The 25861-nt window shown below is 37.9% G+C and overlaps 1 protein-coding gene across 3 annotated transcripts in view; it reads right to left on the minus strand.

Moving 5' to 3' along the window:
- Nucleotides 1–25861, minus strand: part of FOCAD (focadhesin) — a 282277-nt gene that overhangs the window by 63252 nt on the left and 193164 nt on the right. For all 3 annotated transcript variants that reach the window (XR_013994507.1, XM_081067235.1, XM_081067234.1), the window contains exons 22-27: nt 22443–22535; nt 16750–16838; nt 13063–13107; nt 8488–8596; nt 5358–5474; nt 2702–2940 (exon numbers count right to left, since the gene is read on the minus strand). Coding sequence is in view for 2 of the 3 variants with exons in the window: in XM_081067235.1 (XP_080923361.1) it covers nt 2702–2940; nt 5358–5474; nt 8488–8596; nt 13063–13107; nt 16750–16838; nt 22443–22535 (692 nt within the window). In the remaining variant the exon portion in view is untranslated. The remainder of the gene's footprint in view (nt 1–2701; nt 2941–5357; nt 5475–8487; nt 8597–13062; nt 13108–16749; nt 16839–22442; nt 22536–25861) is intronic.

Raw genomic sequence — 25861 nt, forward strand, 5'->3', positions numbered from 1 at the left:
AGTGGAAAGAAACACCCGCCCTATATTTTTCTGCTTTTATGCAGTAATTGATGTGAATTTTGTAATTGTCTTGGTAAAATCTATGACTTGTATAGTAAAATAAACTGAAACGGTAGTATTTTCAGGCAGAGTTGTGGGCTTCACCACCGACACTTGATTATCAAGGGGTTCCCACATGTCAGCTTGTGCTACTGCCTCAGCCCAGGCTGAGTGGAATGCAGCCCCAGGAATGCTGAGCACTCAGAGAGCACATTCGTTCAGTACTGTCTGCTCAAACCAAGTGGTTTTGCCAAAGGCCAAGGACTACATTGTGTAATAAAAACACAGAAACAAACACACATACACACACACTTTTAACAGCTCTAAATAAGTCCTAGTATAGTTGTTTTCTCAGGAGTAAAATAGACTTAAATATGCTCAACGAATGCTATAGCATTCTCTGGGAGTTGTGACAGAAGCAAGCTTTGAAATGATATGCTTTGCTGAATAAATTCTAGACTGGAATTTAAATTCAGGTGACTTTTTCATAAGCTTTAGCAAAAAAAAATGGATTGATTGTCATAATTCTCTTTTATAAGGCGCTTTTTCATTCTTGAGACCAACATATCATCCTACTCCTGTTTGCCTACGAGGCCATTTGGGGCCACGTATTTCATGTCATTGACTATTCAGAGTCAATAGCCCTCAAAATATTTACCTTAATTTTTAGAAAAATGAAAACTTTCTCCAAAAATGTCATTTTCTTGTGACATCGTAATTATCTAGCAAAATACTTATCAGTACCAAATACTTATAGTAACCTGCTCCAAGAAATTAGGAAGGTGGGTACCATGACGAATTATGGCGGCTGCAGTACTAACACACCAGCCAACAGGAGGATGCTATCAAACAGGATCATTAAGGCCAAGCTAAAATTTGCAGTCATGCTGAGGGCAGTTAGCAATGGGACGAGCTTCCTGGTATCTTTCCCCAGGGTTTCCTACAGGTACAAATTCAGGTAAGATAAGACGGGGGTGGACAGCAATCTAAGAACCAGAGATAAATGCTTTAGGTAAGTCACCATAGGTTTCTCCAGGTAGTATGATTAATTAACCACAAACACAAGCTTGTCAAGCCTGAAACCCATCAGCAGCTCATCCAAAACTAATGAAAAAGGGGGCCAGAGCCAGGACAGGATAAAATGAGTTGCCTGGAATTAAACTGCCATGGCTCATTTTTAGTTGTAAAACATGTTGCTTGAAAAGATACTGAAGAAAGAGCATGAACACAGATGGTAAAGAGACTGTCATTTGTAGCATAGTAGCAAAGGGAAAAGAAATCACTTTCAAGTTTCAATTCTTTAAAAATACTTTGTGTTCTGTCACACACACAAGATATGTTAACAGTCGAGTCACAGGCAAAGGAGAGCTTTTTGTTCATGTCCAGAACCAGGCCTATGTATTCTAAAACTGGTGCATAGAACAAAATGAATATTCTGGAAATGTTTCATTTATGATCACAAAGACTAAACCAGATCTTCCTAATCATCTGACAGATGTTTCCAAGAGCTGAAAATGATTACCTGAAATATGGTATTTCCCTAGATCAATAGCAGTTCTTGTAAAGGTTTCATATATTGGTATTTGCAGAAAACTATGTAAATTACAAATGGAAACTTAACCACTGGTTTTAAATTGAAATCTAAATATAGCATCATGTCATCCAATTTATTCACATCAACACCATTTCTCGCCTTTGGACAGACAGCTCATTTCTGCCAACCAGGGAAGTTTAACAACGTTTAACATCACAACAGAATGCCTCTCCCAACTGTCCTATATCCAATGCTGGAAAATGGGGCTAAATTCTAACTCAGTGACATCTAAATATTCACGATACTCAAATGTTCATGCTGTACCACACTCCAGTAAATCTGGATATATACAATTCTAAGATTTGTTATAAAATAAAGATGAAATATAATGAACAACAAAACTAGATTCAAGTACTGGAAAACTTGCCCATTTGGTGGAATTTTCCACCTGGGTCTTTGATATTCTATTAGCTTCATTCAAGGGTAAAGCTAGCAGGCCAAAAAATGAGCAATCAAACTAAATAAAGCACACACTATAATTTACACAGATTAAGACTCTTTAAGGATTATAAAACTGTAGCCAGGGCACAGGATAAAAGCAATATTTAAAACTGGGTACATACATTGCTCAGGTGATTCAAGGATTCCCACACCCTCAGGCACAAGGGACACCTCAATTCTTTCCTCCCATTTTACTGTGATATAAATAAAGGATCAGCAATTATTTTCACCCTTATCAACCAGGGGAAGAAAAGCAGCTTTCCTTTATTTATAGCACCATAAGATTAGACTTTTCTTCATATCTATTACACAGTTGTATTCAGGGCTTTCATCTAAGCATGAAATGATTTTCAAGTAATCTATCACTTTAATAAGAGCAACCCTTAAAATATATTAATATCTATGTGATGGTATTTTAGAAAGACAAATTCCCTCATAAAGGAGAATAAATGATCGACTTGCCCATCTCAGAAATTTTAGCAAGCACATACAGCTCAGATATAATGTTTATGTACTTGCGTGCGCGTGTGTGTGTGTGTGTGTGTGTGTGTGTGTGTGTGTGTATGTATGTAAAATCCTTTACCTAAATCAAAAGAGGAAAAGGAAGGATATTCTAATAAACTGTACCTGACTTTCTCCTCACACAAGCGAGAGAGAAACATCCCCAAAGCAAGGCCCATGTGGATCTGCACGGCTTGAGACTCATCAGCACTTGGTTTCCCAGGTAACCTGGCAGTCAGCATGTTCAGGATTTCCTCAACCTTCTCTTTGCAAGAGATAATGAAAACTGGCACAAGGAGAGACAAAGCCGTGGCAGCCGCGGAACGGGCGATGGCACTAGCTGTGTTTTCACCAGAATAGGATTTCTAGGACATGCCAAAGAAAGAAAACAAGGGGTTGGCCTTTTGTTTAAAACATGAAGGAAACATACCTTATCACAAAAGCACTATGCAACAATACAAGCTCCTCTTAGATCCACCCCTGCCAAACAAAGAAATAATTTTTAAAAATCTGTTTCTGTGTTTTCTATAGGTTACGTTTTCATTTTTAGTGAAACAATTTGCTACTAAACAATGGGTTAAGTAATAATATCCTTTTAAATTGAAAAAACAAATTATAAGTGTCTACTTATAAAGAGTGTGAATTCCCTCACTAGAAAGCCTAAAACAATTCCAATGTTTTGAAATCCCACATGTATATATAATGAAAAACCCAAAGTGAAGCTATCCAAGCTTGGAGAAACCACCAAGCCACATTATAAATGTCCAGAAAGTCAGAAGTTTTCTGGAAGAGAAAGAAAAGGGGTGGGATGGGGGGGGGGGCAGTGTAAGTTTACTATGGAGGGAAAAGTGTAAATTTAGCACAGGGACCTGTTGGCAGATCTCCCAAAATTTTTGGTGGGAATGTTCCCCAGTAGATGGATTATTTCCTACAGGAGATTAATTCCTTTTAATTAAAAAGGAAGTTGAAATCCTAAAAGCCTCTGGTTACAAAGCAATAATCAGCTATTGGAAATGAAATGGAGAACTCTAATGTGCCCCTTCCTATATGTAACTATGGGAAAAGAAATGAGTAACAGCCCTAATAAAATGACAGGGCAATTGAATATGAACAGCTTCGGTAAGAATCCCGTGTTAGAGAACTCCACCAGATATTATACGCATTTATAAATGTCTCAAATGGGGAAGAAAGTCTGTTTATAATTCCTCACTTCAAATTTTCAGACACGCTATAAAGGCCATATTGTCTCTTGCACTCAAATCACATTAAAAAGTGTTTTTAATTCTATACTCATTTGCTCTCTAAGCTTTAGTACTTTAAGGATAAAAATGAAACATGTGCTAAGGTATCCTTTAAGTTAATATATCACTATTATAAAGACCATACTAGTCAAAATGACCCAGCTGCTAGGGCACTGAAAATAAAGGAAGTGAATTTTGAAGGAGGACTTTGAAAAAGTATAATAATGCAAAACTCACAAAGGTAATAGGCAACCCTGAGCTGGCTAGTAAGATTATTTTTACTGTTTTGCAAAAACTAAGCAGCATTATTAGAAATCTCATACAATATCCTGTCCCGCTGAATATCTAAACCAGATAGCTATTACAAAGACCTCCATACAAGCTAGCAAGTTTTTCATCCATCATTAAAGAAATAAGAGCACTTCTGACAGAAAACAAATCACCCTAAAGACAGTACTTCTGTGAGCAATTTAATTCTACATTATCTAGTAAGTCTTTTTTGTTGTTGTTTTCAAGTATAGTTAAAAATCTCATTCCAGACTCTAAGACCCAGACAAATACATACCAGGTCCTCCCAAGGGCAGGACAGAAACACACACAGAGAGGAGACCTCAGGCAATGAAGTTGCAGGGTAAATTCGTGATTTTAGCAACGGTGCTATATTTTTATTCAAATCAACTATAATCCTCTGCCACTCAGCTGATTGTCCCATGATCACTATAATTCCCTAAGCAATGGATAGGACCAAAATAATCCCAGGCAGACACAGAAATAAAGCATGGACTACAGCCAATAAAGGGAAAATGAAACCTAAACAAACAAAAAAACGGTTTTCACTTTGCTGCAGATCTTAGGATACAAACATGAAGAAAGAGAATGACTAAGTAACATGTGCTTTTTTTATGATCAACAATGTTACTTTGTATTTACAGAGTATTTCAGTTTTCAAAAGATTTTTCCATAAATTATATAATTTGATCCTTAAGATCTTTTATAAAGTTGGCAAAGCATTAGTTTTTACCTTCATTTTACAGATAAGGAAATTAAGATGATGGATCAACAGTCACAAAACTAATAAGGAATGAAACTAGGGCTACAATCACTATAGATAATATTATTTAATTGCCTCATTTTATACATAGGGAAACAAAGGTCCTGAGAGCTTAAGTCAACTGCCCATGCGCATACACATCCTGAAATGGAAAAAACCATGACCTGAAACTCGGGATACCCCATCTTCAGCCAATGTTTATTTTATTATAACTGCAGTTCTCAACTCTGACATGTTACAATAACCTAGAAAGCTTCCAAAATGCTGTTATCCAGGGCCTATCCTGAGCAATTACATCAGAGGTGAGGCCTATGCATCAGTATTTCGTTTTTCAATTGCATATACAACAATATTTTAAGTTCCCCGGGTGATTCTAGTGTACAGCGAAGGCTGAGAATCATTAGCTGATACCATGGATTTCATGTGAACAATGGATATGAGAAGAGTCAACCCTGGAGTTTTGTAATCAGTTTTTATTTATCAGACTTACATAATAAAATGAGGAAAAAAGGTGTCCTCTGGGTTGGTAATGGCTATCCACAATGACCAGAAGAGTATCAAGCACCATGGTAACCCATTCACTCACTGGAAGGAAATTAGGTTGAACCTGCAGATGAAGAAAAACATGAAATGATAAGGGGGAAAATTCAAAACCTAAACATTATTTCCAGATTCAGGGTGCAAAGCCCTTCTGTATTAAAGAATGAGGAGGTGGATAGGTATTTGACAAACACGCATCCTCACCTGTGTTAACAGGGATAAGATTTGCCTTTTCTATAAGACTAAGCAGAGGTGAGAGGATGGAGGCTGCACAATGGAACACATCTGAGAGCTCCTCAGAACGCTCCTGTAATGTGGAAGTTAAAGGGAGAGAGACGCACAGAAAGCAACTCCAAAGGTCTCCATTCTGTGACTTGCCATTTCAAAAAGGAGGCAGTAAAGCTGCCTACAAAATTTTGATCACCATCTCTAGCATTTCTGCTTTACTGTCTGCTTTACTTATTTAACATTTAAGAAACATCACACCCTTTGCCTAGCTAATTAGGCATGAAAACATAATTGATTTTCAGTTTGGAGGAGAAGAGGAAAGAGAATACAACAAACAAAATAATATGTAACAAAACCCAGCTTATTGAAAAAGAGAACTTGGTTTTAAAAATCATTCATGACCAGAGATGTCAAAGCATTCATTAAGTCACATGGTAACACTCAGATGGTGCAAACTATAAAGGTCAATGCAATGCTAAGTATCTTCTTGGAATCAATTCCTTGAATCAAACGTGGCCACCTTCTTAAGATCATTAGCTGTTCGTCATACGCAGATTTGAATGAGGTTTGAAAATTTCAACTTTAATCAAAAAGCAAGGCCCCTTTTCTGGGTTGTGTGGCTTCTGGGTGTTTTGTGTACTATGTGCAGAACAAAAGGGTAGGGGAATACAGAGTAACAAGAGAGCCTGGAATTCAAACTCTGCGCTAAACCCCCAGTTATTACTGGGGCAAATTACTTATACAACTGCATGGCTCTTTCAAAGGACATGAAACATTTCATCTCTAAAAGAAGTTCACCTTTCTCATCATTAAAATAACATTCTGGGTTTAAAGTTAAATTTTCATATAGTAACTAATTACATTTTTATCCTTCATGCAATATTCCCTTGACTTCTTTCCCTTCCCCACATGTAATATGAAGGTCTGACAATTAAGTTTGCGAGCTTGTTGCAATGATGTTGCTAACCTTTTCTGATATCACAGGGATTATGAATTTGTACCAACTGGACAAACAATTAACCAAGTTTACTATTTGTAAGTGATGAAAAGGCTACGTAAAAGTTAGTTGATTTGAACCTTTTCCCAACAATTCATGGCTTTTGCGTCATGACAATGCACTAGCTCACAAGGCACTGTCCATGAGGGAGTTTGTAGCAAGTAAAGAAATACCTGTATTGGAACACCCTCCCTACTCACCTAATCTGGCCCCCAATGACTTATTTCTGTGCCCAAAGATAAAGGAAATATTAAAAGGAAGACATTTTGACAACATTTAGGACATCAAGGGTAATATGACGACAGCTCTGATGCCCATTCCACTAAAAGAGTTCCAAAATTGCTTTGAAAGGTGGACTAAGCACTGGCATCGGTGCATAGCTTCCTAAGGGGAGTACTTCAAAGGTGACCATACTGATACTCAGCAATGAGGTATGTAATACTTTCACTAGGATGAGTTTGCGAACTTAATTGTCCAACCTTGTATACATTCGTAGCTTTTGCCACACGGCATCTATTCGTATCTTATTTACTGGTAATGGTACCCTTTGGGATTCCATCCTCCATGATTTGAAGGTTGGTTAAATGTTCAATCAAGCGACCTATCCCACCCTACCCAAAGTGTAGGCGTGGGACGAATGGGACTGAATCTTCAGTGAGTGATGCCAGAACGGTAAGTGACTACAGCTGATCCAGGGGCTGGGGGGGGTGTGGGAGGGATGTCTGCTGAGGTGGCTCATCAGTACCTATGCCCGGACTCCCCAAGTTGCCATGGTTACTGTTTTTCCCAAAACCCAACTTTTTAAGCTTTGCCTTCATTTCCCTGGGCTTCTAGAATCCTTATCCTTCTACTTCTGTTTTTAGTTAAATGTGAGCCGTTTTCTTTGCTTGCAACCAAAAAAACCCCAGCATGAAAAATACAGTACAGATCGCCCATAAAACACTCTGCAGGGACAGAGATAGGCTGAATAACTTGAATAAAATCCAGTTTTTGCAGCAAGAAGTGATGAAGTATGTGTTGATGCTGATGATAATGGTGGCGATGAGTGGTTAGTATCTATAAGCCGCTGTGCTTTCCACATATTAATTCATTCGGTCCTTAAATAATCTTATTTGGCAAGTATCGTTAACCCTGTTTTACAGATGGCGAAACAGGCTCTGAAAGGGGAAGTCACCTACAGCAGACCATAGAGCTAGTAAGTGCAAGTATTACGATTTAAATATAGGACTCGCCTATTCCAAAGCCCATGTTTTCAACCTCTCGGCCGTACTGTCTCCAGATACTGATAGACGCTAGATCATGGGGCTTCTAGGAAGGATAAATCCATGCCTTTTTATTTTGACAGATACGAATTATCTGAAAAAGGACATTGGAAATGAACATTGGCCAGCTCGCCACATGTTTAATTAAGAAATAAATGCCTTGCAAAAATGAATAGGCACTTTGTCATTGACATCTACAATTAAAATGCAAAGTACAATTTTTTCAATCAGTAAACACTGCTTATTTATCATTTTTTGACAGCATTGTTCACTTTCAGTAAGCCTAGTTAACCTCCTAAGATTGGTTACCACTGATGTAATCACAAAAAGACAGCCCCCGTTGCATAAAATTGGTACCTTCAAATTGAAATGACCACTTAACTGTGAGGGAGAAAGCAAAACAGAAAAGCTGCAAGGAAAAGTGTCTTAGAAGACATGAAAGCTCACAGTGCAAAGGCCGGTCAGCTGGCATAACTTGGTGCTATAATCACAGACTCTAACCTCGTAAATTCAGACGCAGGCTCCCAGAGACCTCTCACTTTTCAAATGTTACACAACCAAGGCCCTACTGGTTCAAATCACCCTGAACTCACCTCGAGGACCCCCTCCGCTTCTGAGGAGAGGCTGGCTTCATGTTTGGATATGATGACAGCAAGGCTGCTTAAGGCCAGCAGCGCATTGCCTTTGACCACTGGGCTGTCCCTGTTGAAAAAGAAAACAATTCCAAGAGAGGATTTGGGGGCATTGACCAGGAGAAGTGAAGGCGCTATTACAGGGAGGGCAAATGAGGTCAAACATCCCTTCACAGAGCCTCGCAAACACAGCTCTGTTTGTGCCCTGATGCCAGCAGCTTCTTTCCTCCTTTTGACACTACTGCTAATCTTTAACTCTTCTTAGAGATGCATGGTCATTATGCTTGTTTGTAACTTAAAACATCCCATCTCACACATCTAAGTTCTTTTGTCCTAAAATCTTCATTTCATCAATTGACATTACATTTCCAAAGCTATCTTCTTCTGTGTCATCTGTGGCCACTATAAATGTATCGATGTGTTCTGAAAACACAACCAAGGGCAGTTATGGGAAGAAGCCCAGCAGAATGGAACTGGCCTCTGGCTTTCATAAAGCACTGGCGTGTGGAAACCAGCTTCTAGTGAGCCACTTCAGGCAGCATATTGACACACCGGCAGCTTTCCTCAGCCATTATTACCCTCCCCTTCTTTTTCTTCATACATCAAAGCCAACAACCTTAAAGTCAGTTTGTAATATAATTTAGAGACCCTAGATAAGATGCAAAAAAGGACTTGTTTGTTGACTATTTGGATGGAGAGTTGCCTTTTTATATCATCCAAGTGGTAGTTTTCTAACATTAGCAATAAAATCTTAAATTTGACTTCTGAATTTAGTAGCAAGAAAACCGAACCTTTCAAATATACTTAGGACTTGAAAATGCACATTTAGCATTATTGCACCATTCCAAGGTGATCCTGTAGAATGAAATGCCAACGGGGACACTGAGGAGATGCTCTCGGCTCGTCAACTCTGTGCTACAGAACTCGGGCAGCAGAGCACTTGTACTGTCAGACAGTTCAGTTCTCAGGGAGTCCTATGATTGTGGGTTCCCATACACATAGAGAATGGTTCCCAAAGTCTGGACTTGAGACCTGAACTTGAATCAGTATATACATCCAAGAACTACTCTCTGTTAACCCCACTGCTGGACTACAATGGATACGTTGGATGAGGAAGACTTCCAGCTGTGTGCCTTGTGCGAGCCAGTCCCAGACCGGAGTCACGACTGAACAGGCATTAGTGGGTATGAAGAAGTTAGTGTACATGTGTGTTCTTGCATTTTTGCTTCCATTTGGTAAGAACGGGACTTAGAAGTGCCATTATCAAGTTCTATCTATTCATCTATTCCCTCCTTCCTTTCTCTTCCACTTTGGGGTAGTTAAGCTCAGTGAAGACGTGCTCTGCACACTGGCCATTTTGTTTCCCCCAACCTAATTCATTCCTCTATGGCACCTGCCTTAAGTTGATAAAACAACAGCATTTATATTGGGGGCTGGTGTGGGGGAGAACAGGAAGGAAGTCTTGTGGTCTAAGCAGATGGCTTCATCCGAGGTTTTGTTAGAGTTCTGTACAGAGGATTACTGGGAACTCCTGCTAATAATAAAATGCCAAGAAGCAAGGCAAGATCTGGGCATTCCTATGTGTCCTAGCCACAAAATCATTTAACAAAACCAAAATTAAATATTTTATCTCTATTACTTTTTTCCTTTAGCTGAGAATACCCTGAAGCCTGTCCTGCTACAAAATGGTCATGAATTCCTAAAGTTAGATAAAAAAATAGTTCTAATTTCTCAGTGATCTGAGAATTAGAAGCCCCAGTTTTTATTGCCCTGTAGAAAAATTTAGACGGTCACCAGAAATCAGATATCAAATCTTTTAAAACAAGAACATTAGACAAGATGACATAAGTATCATTTTAATCCTGAAACTCTGAAAGAGAATTTAGCCTCAGTTTTAAACAGTGCCCAAAATGATTTTCAAAAGTTTCACTGGTCTTGACGTTCCTGAGCATGTATTGTTCTTGTAAAATGGAGAAAAATGTACTTAAATCCAGTGGAAATTAGAGTTTTGATTGCAGACTAAATGCATATTTGGACATTAATCTTTGAATAGGAGAAAACTAGTCCACAGTCCACTCAATGCATGCTTAGGTCAAGCTATACATTTCACGAAGGTACTGTGACTAGCTCTTGATCACTTATGTATTCCCTACATGCTTAGCACGGGGACTTATGGAGAGGAGACGACACATATGTAGTGAAACAAATTCCAGGAGTGGGCCAGGTGAAAATCTACAACCATTTCAGCAAAAGCTCATCACCTTGTTGATCAAATAACTATCCCCTGCCAGTGAAGCAATAGTAGCTAATTTGCATAATAACATGTCAGCATCAGTACAGTATTTATCTAGGCAATACCACTGACATTTTAATTAAATTGTCCTTTGAAACAAACTGATGCCATTAACCTAATTAAAAAGCCTAAGGAAGGATGAGCGAAACGATGCTTTCTTAGGGACAAAGTATTACATTACATGTTAGTAAAGTGACCCAATCCCTTGGGGATTTTTATCTTCAGGTTCAAATCTATTTAATTAATAACAATGAAAATAAATGTACACCAATCATCAGGTTTCATCTGTGTTCTGATTTTTCCTTAGCCCTGTCCCTGATGCTTTAAAAATGCTCTCAAATGAGCAAATCAGTCTAATCCTGTGACTGGTGTTTTACTTCTTGCGTTTAACTCATGGCTCAGAACAAGATAGGTCCTACACTGGCCCGAACCAGCCTGTGGCAGCCATGGTCCAAGGAATTGAAGGTTAAGCTCGCAGGAGGTGGCGGTGGTGGTGTCCTTACACGGTTGGAGGACGTCAATGGGAAAAAGTAAAGAGAGGGTGGCTGAGTGATTTTTCCACTGATCTATCATTAATCTCTTTGCGTCTGGACCTTAAGTATCTCCCATTCACTTGCTGTCAAGCTTAGTATTGCCAGGATTGCTTTAATAAGATAAGGTCTATAAAATACTTTGAAATTTCTAATGAAAAGGTAACAGCATGAGAACATGATTTTCACTCTGTACCGCTGAGAATGGGAACACACTCTTCTTAGGTATTGTGATGAAACAATCCTTTGCAAATCTGAAGATTTAAAACAAAAATTTTAAGATTTTAAGTAAGATTTTATTTCAAATTTTAGAATGGAAAACGCAAAAGCTACTAAAGAGGCAAAATTATAGTTTGTTTCAATAGAAAGCTGCAAGTTTCTTTGAGCTTTGTGCTACAAATGTCAGGGCACCATTTTTAACAGGGCATAAGTAGACTATATAATAGAGCAGGCTATGAAAGGTGAGGTCAGAGGCAGTCTTCATGCCAGCACCTCCTCCCATGCAGCTGAGTGCTCTCCCACTGTGTCGACAATTCACCAAACTAGATAAGCAGACACAAATGAGTCCCTACAGAAGCCTTTCTGTCCTTGAGTTTTCATTTTGTCAACACACATGTCACCAGATAGTTCCCAGGGCCTCCCACAGACCTGAGTGTAGAGGAGCGTTACCACTTCTATTTCCCTTTATTCAGAAAACATGAGGCTGAGGAGCAATCCTGTACCGAAAGCAGAGTTCACAGTTAAGTGCCTGTTTAAGAAACGATTGGTGGAACGTGAATTCTAAGGTAGATTCATGTGTTTGTTTTTGGAAGGCAAAATGTATTTAGCTTCAGAAAGTTTTGGAACATGATAGGGATTAACTATATTTCAATTAAATATTTCTAGATAATATGGACTTTCAAGTCAAATGAAATCCTCTAGGTCAAAGGGATAGCTCTGTTATTTGGTGGATAAGAAGAAAGGAAGTCCAATAGGAATGGCAGCAGCTACACGTGATTCTAGAAGGGAGAAGTGTATATAACTGACTGTAACTTACAGCCAGGAACAATTAGTCAGCTTGTTAACAAAGGAACCTGATGAGATTTGTTCATGCAAGTTCTTGAGGGTATAATTTTCTTAGTGCGAGTTGGTTTAAGATAAAAAGCCTCAAGGAAGTAATACTCAAGTTATTTTTGTTAAAACAACCATTAAGGATATGACCGAAATTGCCTTTTTACTGAATCTTCACGTTACTTTCTAGTATTTAAAAATTCAATTTTAAGATACCCTAGACCCAATAACACAAAGGGAATGAAAGGATGTACTACTGTGATTTATTTGCTGGCTCACAGTTGAGATTTAATAATTTACTTACAGAACTCCCATAATTCACATTAGTAAGTATTCCCCGACCCTGAACTAAATTAGAATTTGTAAAATCTAAGTCAGCACAGGGCATGTTGTTACCTACACAACAAGGACACAACCTCAGTAGACTCTGGATGTGAAACTATATGTTTGTACTGATCACTCTGCATTTTCACACAAAGACGTGCAGTAAGAATTAATACCAGAAAGGATAACAACTATTTTTGTTTTTTTTAAAAAAAATAATTGAAAAGTTCTTTAAAATTCATAAAGTTATGAAATACCCTAAAAGGAGAAATGGTATGTACCTGCTAAGAAACAAAATGTTTACAGAAAATGTGGAGCAAGAAAATACATGTGTCTTACTTTGCAGCTGAATTGGTGATCTCATTAGTCAACATATCGCGGACCCTGCAATAACGATGAAAAGAAAATAGGTATGAGAGTTTGTTAGAGCAAGAACCCAATCTTTTTGCTTGTCCTTCAATTAATAAGAACCTCTAGCAATTACTCCCAATATAAAAACTATATATATATATATATATATATATATATATATATAATTTTAGTGTAAGGTGGAAGAGCTGTAATAAGGGCTTTGCTTCAAAAAAGGTTTTATCTTCCTATTCTTTACATCACTTAGTGGAAGCAGAGAAGGAGGTACGTGTAACTGAGGAGGAATGTACAGGCAATATTGTAACGGTGTCATCTCTTGAACTGATGTGTTAGTATACATAGTCCTTTGTATTATTCTCTGCAATGGTCTGAATGTTTATGTCCCCAAAAAAGTCATATGTTGAAATCTTAACTCCCAGTGTCTGGTATTTGGAGGTGAGACCTTTGGGAGGTGGTGAGCGTGAAGCTCTCACGAATAGGATTAGTGCCCTTATAAAGAAACACCAGAGAAAGAATGAACAAATGAACTCATTAACTCCCTCACTCTCACTGTCATGTGAAGACACAAGGAAAAAGTGGCCATCTGCAAACCAGGAAGCCACCAGCACCTCCGTCTTGGATTTCCCAGCCTCCAGAACTGTGAGACATAAATTTCTGTTGTTGAAGCCACATGGCTAAGGTATTTTTGGTATAGCAGCCTGAACTAAAGCATTTGCTTTTTGCACAAGAGCTCACCAAAACAGCAATTTACTATTTCCAAATTGTAGATAATGGAATAGTTATTATGTGTATATATAAAACTAAAAATATTCGTTATAAAATCACTCTGAAGCTAAAAGAAAACAATTACACTTGTGAATTTGAAGGAAAGTGTGCTCAATTCAAATCACAGAATAAAAACATTTTTTCGATATAAGAGCCTTGAGTGAAAAACAATCACTGACTGCCAAATTTACATTTTGTAAAGGACATCATAGACATTTTCATTATATATTTTGAGTTTCATAAATTTAAAATTTTTATAAATATCTTGCAAATATAAATTATATTTGCATTGATAAATATTTTGCATTTGAAATATAATAAAATCTTAACTATTCAGCACTCTCTCAGAAGGAGCCATTCTTAAGAGCTAAGTATTTCAGATAGCTACAAACTACTCCTACAGCTCTTAAACTTGTATTTTATAAAACCATTTGACAATAAATTTCTCTAAAATGTACTGTCCAATCTCAGTCTTCCTAGATGAAGGACAGTGCAATTAATCTATTATTTTATTGGTCAGTGTGGAATATTTATAGATGATGGACCTGCCTTACGTCTCTGTGGACTAGTTCCCTCTTCTTACCTACTCTCTTCTCTCTGCTGCATCACCAATTTTTCCTTCTCTACTTGTATTACCCCCCCTTTGCATGTGAACATACTGTAATATCGACCATGTCAAAATAAGAAAAAGCCTTTCAGCTATTGCCCAATTTCATTGCTTGCCATAAATCAAAACTCATTTAAAAGCTTAGCCTAAACAGACTCATAGATGCAGAGAACATTTTGATTGCCAGAGGGAAGGGTGGTTGGGGGGATGGGTGAAAAAGTGAAAGGATTGAGAAGTACAAATTGGTAGTTACAAAACAGTCATGGGGATGTAAGTACAGCATAGAGAATGTAGTCAATAATGTTGCAACAACTATGCATTGTGCCAGGTGGGTACTAGACTAATCAGAGGGATCACTGCATAAATTACATAAATGTCTAACCACTATGCTGTACACCTGAAACCATTATAATATAAAATAATATTGAAGTCAACTGTAACTGAAAAAAAAATAATTAAAAATTAACCCTAAAAAAAAAAAAAAGAGTAGCCTATACTTGATGACTCTAGTTCATTTCCTTCTACTCTCTCTAGACACTTCTATAATCTGGCTTTTGTCCCCACAACAACAGATCAGCTCCTGTCATGGTCACTGATGACTTTTAAGAGGTCACATCTAATTCCCCATTCTCATTCTCCATCTTTGGCAGCCTCACAGCAGCATTTGACACAATTGGTTGCTCCTTTCTTGAAACACTTTCCATCCTCGGCTTTTAAGAATCCACTCTCTCTTGATTTTCTTGCTACATCACTGATCATTAAGCTTCCTTTTTCAGCTTCCCCACTTCTAAATGTTGAAGTGCTCTGGGGCTCAGTTCTCTGACCTTTTCTCTATCTTTACTCACTCCTGAGTTGATCTCATCCAGCAATATGATTTTAAATGCAGTCAATATGCTAATGAGTCTCAAATTTATATTTCCAGCCCTGACTTCACCCCTGAACTCTAGACTCATATGGTCAACAAACTACTCGATATCTCCTATTGGAGATCTAATTAGGTATCCAACTTATCAAATCCCCCAAATGATTCCTACCCTACATGGACCTGCTTTTCTATAGTCTTCCCATCTTAGTAAATGGGAACTCCATACTTTTAGTTATTCAGAGTTAAAGTACTGGAGTATCTTAAGCTTCCATTTTTTTCTCACATCCTTCATTCCATGTGTCTCTCTATATTCCAGAGAGTATAACTAACAAACCACCTCCACCAAACGATCATTTTCAGATGAGATTAAAACGACATGTAAAAGATAATAGTAAATAAGAAGCAAAATCCAAATTCTTAATCACTAATCTTAAATCCAATGCCATAATGTTTAAACTGCATTGCTATTTTCAAAATAAATTTAGAAAATGACACTGACTAGAATTAGTTAAACACACATACACATAGCTTCTGCTTTTCTACTTATGCCAATTGTCGGTAAGTAAAAATGTAAAAAATCAAGTAACCTTTGAACAGATTTTTAGATTAAAGAAACCTGCAGCTGCAGGCAAAGTTATTTAGATTCCGGACACTTAGATTTGGGCTGCTGCAACATTAAGCTGACAAGGTATTCATCCCAACCCATGTAACAATTTAAATTGCTTTTAATGTGCCAGCACTTACACATTTCTAGATAATATAATGTGAATTCACTAGGGGATGTCTGCCAAAGAAATTAAAGCCCTGACACGGTAAAATTGCTCCTAATACTGACGATGTCTTGTGGTGGGCAGAGCAGGGGAGTGGAAGGGTCTTCCTTTACTAAATGGGAGTTACCGTGTTTCCCCGAAAATAAGACCTAGCTGGACATTCAGCTCTAATGTACCTTTTGGAGCAAAAATTAATATAAGACTGGGTATTATATTATATTATAAAGGCCCAGTCTTACATTATAGTAAAATAAGACCAGGTCTTATATTAACTTTTGCTCCAAAAGACACATTAGAGCTGATTGTCTGGCTAGGTCTTATTTTCGAGGAAACATGGTAGGAAGGCAATGAATCGAGAGGGAAAAACTGAATTTTTCATTCAAAAGCATATAAAACAATCAGTTATAGGGGAAATAGAAAAAAGCAAACCATTTCCACACTGCTTTGGAAAATAATAAGAAAACATAAAATTCATGAATAAAGCTCTCCTTCTTACATCTGAGGAGGGATGGAAAATATACCAATGAGATCTCAGTCTTATCCCCGTCAGGCTCATATGGAAGTTAAAATTCCTAACATTAAAGCATTTAGAGCAGTCACCTTCTCCCTCATCGCTTATTTCCCATGACACCATGAAACCATCCCCTTACCAGAGCCAGGCTGTGCTTTTTTTGTATTGCACCTCCTCAGCTACTTCTTTTCCATGTTTTAACTGCAACTCCAGCTCTCCTATTCTTCCCTGCAAAAAACACAGCATAAATCAGCATGTAAACTCTATGGCCAGAATTATCTTAAAATTTCTTTGGAAAACACTTAAATGTATCCTTTTCCAATTGGCCTAAGTGTTCCTGATAGGATGCTAGATTGTGAAAGAGGACGTGTGAGGGGACATATTTATATCACTGCTCAGGTATTTCTACAGTCACCAAGTAAGAACATCCTGGACAAGTTGTTCGTTTAACAAATTGAGAGCCCAGCACTTCATTTTGGGGATTACCTATTAAAAGCAGATTTTAATTTCATAATCCCCATTCAAAAAACAAAAAAAGTCCCCTACATGGTAATGGTCTGCTTGTGTCAGCAGCTGATAATTTTAACTGACTCTATCCCAAAATTTGGGCCTGGGTACCAGTATCATAACAAAATGATAGAAAATGAGTAGGATAAGTATATTATACCTATGATTTAGATAATATATAACACAAGTTATTCTCAAACAGCTGCACATTACGTTTTTATTTCTTGAGTGAACATATAAAAATAGATACAGTAATTCCCAACCTCTAGCGTGTACTAAGAAAAATATAGCTAATATCATCCCTTTAAGACCAAGCGTTCAAATATCTATTATTCTTTTTTTTTAATACTTGGGATAATTTTGATCAGATGCTTTCCCTTCACTCCATCACCAATTACAATATTTAAATGCAATTAAAATACTGGTTTATTGATGAACCCTAAATTGGACAAGAACTTAGACTGCATATCGTATTACTGAGTAACACCAAACCATTTTCAGAAGTGGTTGTGCAGCTTACATTCTCACTAGAAGTAAGTAAGAGTTCTAGTTACTTCATATCCTCATCAATATTTAGAATTGTCAGGCTTCTTAATTTTTACTATTCTTGCAGGTATGAAATGGTGCTCATTATGGTTTTAATTTTCATTTCTCTGTTTACTAATCAGATTAAACATCTTTTCAAATGTTTACTAACTATTTGAGTTTCCTATTCTGTCCATTTTTCTATTGGTTGTCTTTCTCTTACTGATTATAGAGTTCTAAGGTATGTTTTACAGGAGAAAAATATCTCTTTCTATATATACTCCAGAGAGGGAAGCAATATAACTTGATGGGTTAAGGATATGGGCTCTGGAATCAGAATCATACAACTATCTCATCGTATTAGAGTATCAAATTAAATAATGTAGAAAAGTATCTATTTACTACAGTGCCTGATAACAAATAATAGCTACCATTACCAGATTCGTTGTAAATAACAACAAAAAAACCCCTACCTCCCCTTATTATCTTCTTATAGGACGTTCTTTCATGAATACATCAAAATCCTTCTTGAAATAAATCATATTTTCATCTGTGTACTCTCATAAAGTAAAAGATTGTCCCTCCTGGCCCCCGAAATGTAATATCCAGATTATTCAATTGCATGTCCTTGTATTTCTCTTACACACTCTCGGTTACTAGCCTATGAGCTCACTGAAACAACGACCGTTTCATCATTCTAAAAAGTCCCTGTACATAGCACAGACTCCAGCACACAATGTCCTGGGGCTCACTGGTCCAGGCACTCTGAGATTTGCTGGGAGTTCTATTCGCACCCTTCGTAGTTTCTGTTTACATCAATCATATCCATTCCTACCTCACTGTTTTCAAAAATACAACCCTGGCCCTTTCATTCTCCCCTCCGTCTCTTGGAACAAGGTATCAAAGGTGATCAAACTGGCAAGATATTGATATTAATATCTGATATTGATATTGGCCTCGCAGGGGGTGGGCAAAATAGAAAATGATTTTTATTGGCTGTCTTTGTTATGCTTCTTAAATTATGCCTCTTTACTCCTAAAACAATTACTATCCATAATGCTTTTCCATAAAGGACAAGGAATAGGAAATTAAAAGGTTAAAATCTGTTTAGAAATAAACAAAGCACAAAAAAGCTAATACATGTGCAGCCTCTTGAAAAGGCCTACGTTTCTCATGTCTCCTGTAGCCATAAACCAGTATAACAATTCTACTGTGACCAAGTAAATTTCTTATGTTTTCTTTCTTAGAATCTCTTCTCCTCTCAGTCCCCTCTCCTGGAACCCCTTTCAGCCAGTCCATGACAGGCTGTTTCCCCAGATCCACTCTGCTTTCCAATTCTCTGCCCACTGGGAACAGAGATCCAGCATCATTCATTCAACTCCGTCACCTCTGCTTCTGGTTAACAGCTGTGGTCAAGGGGGGAAAATACTCACAGGGAGAGAAAAGGCTGAAATGATCACCCGAATTCAGAGTTATGGATTGCCCATAGGTTCCAATGATTATTCTAGCGATTTCTCTTACTTTTTTTTTTTTTAAATCTCCAGCCTATGTAACCAAGACCTTGCTGATTATAGTGAGAAATTTCACCTAGCTCCAAACCTACACATTAAAAACAAATGGATAAGCCAAAAACCCTTACATATGGTCAGAGAGTAATTTACTAGGGGTCACAGTTCCTGACCCTGGTTTTGATTTCAGACTATTTTGCAGCTAGCTGTCCGACTCAGGAAACAAGTATCTGCAGTGAACCTGCTTTAATTCCTCTCTCCTGTTGGAGGTCTTATTCACAATCCCTTTACACAAACGCTGGAGACTTTAAGTCCTCAGCATCCCACAAGGGCAGCAAGGTGAAGACGGCTGGAGTGGGATCCTTTGCGGACTCTGAACTGTCAGTCAACTCGTATCTTCATTTTCATCTTAATGGGAAGAAATCCAAATTCCTCGCCACGTCAACCACTTTGATATGCTTATAATTCAAAATCCCACATCTTGTGGAAACATCAGATAAGGCTGGAAGCAGACGCCTAAGCAAAAGCTGCTAGCCGTGTTCAGATGTTGTACTTACTCGCAACATAATCAACCCCCAGGAAATAACCGAAAATGTACCTTTTAGCATGTCTCCTATGTTTAATTGAATCAAATATGGCTCCTCTAATGATCCTCTACTTTAATGCTACAAAATATGTCTAGTACCAGATGGAAGTATCTATAACTCCCGCATAGAAGTATCCTCCAGGACAGAAATTCTTAACAGGGACAAGGACTGTGGCAGTTGCTCTAATTCTTTTAAGATACCATAAATTTCTAAGTGTGGACTTATTTAAGAAACTTGGAACAGTCACAATGCATCAGTCTACCTTCCAAGTAATAGTACCAGCCTAAAAAGCATTGCTGTATTTTCAAATAATACTGAAACCTTTATTATAGTCTATGCTTTTTCACTTCTTTTGTCACCAATTCTCAGTGGAACCAGATTTATTCACTATCCAAAGTAAAGACATTTTAATTGATAAATAAACAAAGATGTATACTATCACCACAGCAGAAAGGCAGAATAATTGACCTGTGTTACTAAAAATTCTCAGCTGGCTTTTCAGAAATAGATCTGTCCTTTAAAATATTAAAGCAATTTGCATTATGTGTTGTTATAACTAATGCGAAACATTATGTGTTAGGGAAAACTCAGGATGCAGTGGGGAAGGCGGAGGTGCTGGAGTCAAACAAATTCGAGTTAAGTTCCAGTTCTTTTGAACTGACACTGACTGTTGGGTTTTGCACCATCCGCTCTGCTTTCCTCGCTAATCCTGCTTCCCCATCTACAATCCCATTATATATGAGGTTAACAACACCCATTTCAAAGGGTTTCTGTGAAGATTCATTGAAATATGTTAAGTATTGGACACACACTAGTTATTCAATAAATGGTAGCTCTTATTGTAAAAACCATGGAGGTTCTTTTTCTAATCAATTGCAAGTCACCTGCATGAGTTATACCATAATTCTGTTCAATGTAGCCTTCCTCATGCTAAGGGCAAAGTACAATTCTCAGTTCATTCTGCAGGAGAAGGCGGTATCCTTGCTTTCTCCAAGCGCCTGTGGGACTCTGTACATCCTCTATTAAAGCCTCACAGATGTTGGGCTGGACTTGCTAGCGGACATGTTAGTCTCCCGCACTGGACTGGGAGCTCACTGAGAGGAAGGAGTGGTTTAGTCCCCTCTGTATCCCACATGCCTAGCCAGTAAAAAGTACTCCATACATGTTTGGTGAAGGAAAACATTTCAGAATTATGCAGGGAAAAATAAACGTGAGAAAAAGCACGTACTCTGACTTGCCATCTCACTCTTCTAGAATAAGGAGGGTGTGTCTGAGTAATGCATTCATTCCCTCACACGTCTATTCAAAACTGTGCCTAGATGCAGCTGAGGATAAAAAAGTAGGTGAGCTGAGCAAAAGGAAACCGGTCACAAGGGAACCTCTTTAAAATGTGGAGTCCAGTGTGGTTTGGGGAAACACACGAATAAAACACTGTTGCTCAGAGTGTGGTTGATAGACAAGCTGCATTAAAATCGCCTGGCAACTTGGTAAACATGGAGATTCCTGGTCCCCTACTCAGTTCTAATGACTCAGAATCTCTGACGGTGCATCAGTACTTTACAAATTCTACACTCAATAAAATGTGTTGCAACAAGGGTTTAAGATGAAAACACCAATGTTCTGATGCTTACTCATTCTTCCCACCCGCCTTCCCTACCACCATCTTTCAGGACAGCTGTTAGCTTTAACCTTCCCGAGACTCCATGAAAATCTTACTCTGGGCCGTAAATTACTTAAGTACCATCAGATTTTTTTCTATCATCCTTAAAAATGAATTTTATGCTGGGAAAAAGAGTAGTTGTTTTCTTATAATGTTAACTGTTCATATATTTCCAAACTGATTAAAAATTATTTCTAATTTTAAAAATTTACAAACTATAACTTATATTATTGTATTAAATGACATCAAATTGATTATAATTCATTCATCTAATAAGCACCTATTATGTTTTAGATGCTCTTGTCATATTCTTGAGAGACAACAGAGAAGAAAACAGAGCTTCTAGCTTTAAGGAGCGGAGACAACCGAAGGGAGGCCCCAGACAAATATCTAGGGGCTTCAAAAAGAGAAACATGGGTTCTAAGGAAGCATAAGAGGGGCACACAACCCAGTGGGAGGTGGGGGCACACAGGTGCCTTTCCAGATAAAATGATCTAAAGAACAAGTAGAAATTAGGTGAGCAAAGAAGGAACAGCAGTGCCTGTGCCAGAAGGAGGCTAGGAGAGACATGCGGAGTTTGGAAAAAAGTGTAGCAAGGCTGAACTTTTCAGAGGAAGGGTTATGAGAGAAGATTGGTGATGTGAGTAGGTCCAGCTTGAGGAAACACAGGTACAAAGGCAGACGATGAGCTCTGTTTGGAATGCACTCAAGTAAAGGTGCCCTAGGACATCTAAGGGGGACATGTGGGACATCCAAAGGGGAGCCTGTGGGACATCTGGAAGATGTTCAAAAAGCAGCAGGAAGTAGGAGTAGCACTCAGGAGAGAGCTCTGGATGGGACACAGGTTGGGGGGGGCATCAACATTTGAAATTTAAGTGCAGTTATGTACATTTATGCCTTACATTCTTTTAAGAGCAAATATAACCATTGCATGTTTGATAGTGCTATTTTCCCAAATGTTTTTATATTAAATACATCTTTGCAGTAAAATTTGAGATAAGAAGGACACACTCGCCTGAAGCAAACTATCCTATGGTTTCATTACCTGTAAAATGGCATGATAAGCTCTACTCATATATGCCAGCCATGCTTGTGGGAGAAAAATGGCACGGTGCCACTCTGAAAGCTGGATGTGAACCTGTGGGAAAGAGGTACCACAACATGAGTTAGACTGCACAGTATTAAAACAGAATAAATTAAACTATGTCATCAATTCTTTCTTTCCCCTTATTTAAATAGTTTATGTTCTAAAACAAACCGAAGCCGTCTAGGATCATAACCACAAATAAGGTCTTTCGGAAATTTTCAAAGGAGAAGAGATTAGAGTCTTGTAAAGGCAAACTAAAATAAGCCTGAAATTTTCTAAATTAAAGCAAATAAAATCCTACAATAATAACAAGTTACGATATATATGTAATACAAATATGTCCCTGCAAATTAGGGGGAAATTCTGTAAAGCCCCTTGCCAATGTCAGGAAACGAGGTATTGTCTAACAAATCCCCCTAGTAATTTTAAATAAAAATAAATATTGCTCACATCCTGGGTTTCCCATATGACAATTTCTGAAGTAATAAACTTAAATTGCCAACAGAAATATCATGTTGTGTAGAAACCAGGATGGCAAGACCATGCAAATGAGTACTGCACTCAGCAATTGTGCACACCACTAGATAAATGCCCTTTAATCAGTGTGGGTAAACAAGCGAAAAATGAAATATGCCAACACTGAAACCCTGTTTCTGAAGCGAGGCCCAGACACAACATCTGGTTTTCATAGTCATTTCTGTTTCTACCTATTAGTATATGGCTATCTTGAAACAAATCTTCCCAAGGTCTGCTTCTGTTGAGGAAGGATCACTCAAGAAAAACAGTCACAGTGCATCATATTTCATGTTTCCTGTAACTCATCTCATCAAACTCAAAACAACTAAAACTTTAGTCGATGTCCTACAGACAAAAACAAAACAAAACAAAAAAACCCAACAACAACCCCTCCCCCCAAATTTCTATATAATTACTCTAGAATCATGATAGCTGGAGTGTTTAGGGAGATTTTATTGTATTATAAAAATTAATTTTCTTGAGTGCTTTGTGATAGGGAAGAGAACAGCCTCTCTGAATATAGTTGGTTCCCGTGGGCCCTGGTATTTTCTTTAATTCCAGACTCAGTGTGAGCCTACTACATGCAAAGCATTATGAGAAGATATGAAGATTATCAACTGATCTCTGTCTACAGAGAAATTTCTAGCACGAGAGTCAGAAATGGGCACAAACAGACTCAAAGGCAAAATTATGAAGAATCTATGGGGACTAAGAAACAAAGATTAATTCTGTCTGCTATCTATCACCGTAATCCACTGCTGCATTTATGAGAATTAGATACTCAAACAATATGTAAAAGATACTGGAACCATGAAATGAACTTAAGAAAATGACAAAGACAGTTTTCTCCTTTTTCTGATTAAATACTCTGTCTGTTGAGTGGGGTAGGAGGAGGCTTGTCAGTATGTTACAAACCTCTTTGAAGGAATAGGCCCACCAATTCCTGCTTTTCTTGTTATGCAGAAAGCAGACTCCTGTAGACTACATTTCTGACTGGGGAGGCATTAATCAGTCTTTGGCCTTGCCCTCTGTTTCCAAAGTGCAGGGAAGTTTCTTTAATGTTTTTCCTATCAATTCTGTTCCCCTTTCACAAAATTCATTAACTATTTTTAAGTCCTATTTTGAGAACTAGGTTTAACAGAAAGAACACCCAGACATCACAACCAAAACTTTCATCTCTTACTTCAGAACCTCAAAGTATTCAAAAACTTCCCTGCCAAATAATTCATACACATCATTGCACTACTGAGAATATTCAGCGCTTCAGGAAATTGGCAATAAGAGCACTGAATGTTTTTGGAAAGACAATGGTCTTAATTGCTTCTGAAACCTGAGGTGAGAAAAGAAAGCCTTATGGAAAAAATGTAAAAGAAAATGAGCAAATCAAACATTGAGCTTCTAAGAACAAAGACATTTGTGCCAAGAAACCTATTTAAAAGGCAATTATAAACTGAAGGTGAAAGCTTATTCTCCTTCTGCTTCTCCAACCACATTTGAAGGTGGGTGCAGCGACGTAGTAAAACGCTTGAGCCTAGACACCAGCCTGACCTCCTCATGTTTTATGAGATTATAGCTGGTCTTAGTGCTCTATGGAGATAGCGCTGAATAAATCTCTTGAAGATGCACTCTCCTGCTCTTTCCATTAGTGAAGGGAGATTTAGGGAATCAGCTAGAAGACAGTTGTTCCCTACCCTCCAGTTGTGTTCCAGGCAAGAGATTTCCTTGATCATTTTTAACAAAAACACATTTTAGGATGGCATTCCAATTCAATATATACCCATCCATATAGGCCAGTGTTACTAGGCTGAAAAATACAATGAGTGTTTTTAATGTATGAACATTGTGTAATTTGCTGTGCTTGTGAGAAGCCTTTAATGGAAACTCAATCAACAAAATAATTCCAAATCATGACTGTGTAACCTTGTTATTCAGCTGATAATAAAGCAGGGTTCTCAATCATTGTGCACCAAGTTTTAAGGAACATGTGAAATTTACCTTTTTCTATAACTAACTGCACATACCCTTGCAATGACAGGCGTCTGATGGACTGCTGAGACGAGCAGGTCCTATCATTTAGGGAAGAGGAGGAAGAAGAGTTGCTATATCTAAGAGGTAGTAAGTATAATGAAACATTAAGCATGTGCCTAAAAAAGAGACCATGTTAGGGAAACATGCAAGTAGGGTAAGGGGGAGAAGAATGTTAATGAGGCAAGGGGGTGCTGGAGCAGGTTACAGGGTTAAACAGGGTGGTCTGGGTAAGTGAAGAAAAGTGAAAGTCTGAGAAAGTGAAGTCTGAGTAAAAACTGGAAGGAGATAAAGATGTAAAAACCAAGGTGCATGCTAGTGGGAATGTAAAATGGCTCAGCTGCTATGGGAAAGTTTGGCAGTTCCTCAAGAGGTAAAACACACAGTTACCATATGACTCACCAATTTCACTACTAGGTATACACCCAAGAGAAATGACAACGTGTATTCAAACAAATACTTGTGCATGAACATTCATATCAGCTCTTTCACAATAGCCAAAAGGTGCAAATAATCAAAAAGTTCATGAATAAATGGATAAACAAAATATGGTATATCTTCAATACACGGTTATTCAGCCACAAAAAGGAACACAGTACTGACACATGCTACAATGTAGATGAACCTTGAAAACATTATGCTTCATAATTTTCAAACATTATGAAAAAAGCCAGACACGAAAGGTCTCATGCTGTATGAGTCCATTCATATTAAATATCCAGACTAGGTAAATCCATAGAGACAGAAAGCAAATTAGTGGTTGCCAGGGGTGGCGAGGAAGGAGAGAAGAGCTAGAGGAAGAAGGGAGGCGGGGATGGTGAGTGACTGCTTAATGG

This window comes from Rhinolophus hipposideros (genome assembly GCF_964194185.1).
Source record: "Rhinolophus hipposideros genome assembly, chromosome: 11".
Taxonomy (NCBI): Eukaryota; Metazoa; Chordata; class Mammalia; order Chiroptera; family Rhinolophidae; genus Rhinolophus; species Rhinolophus hipposideros.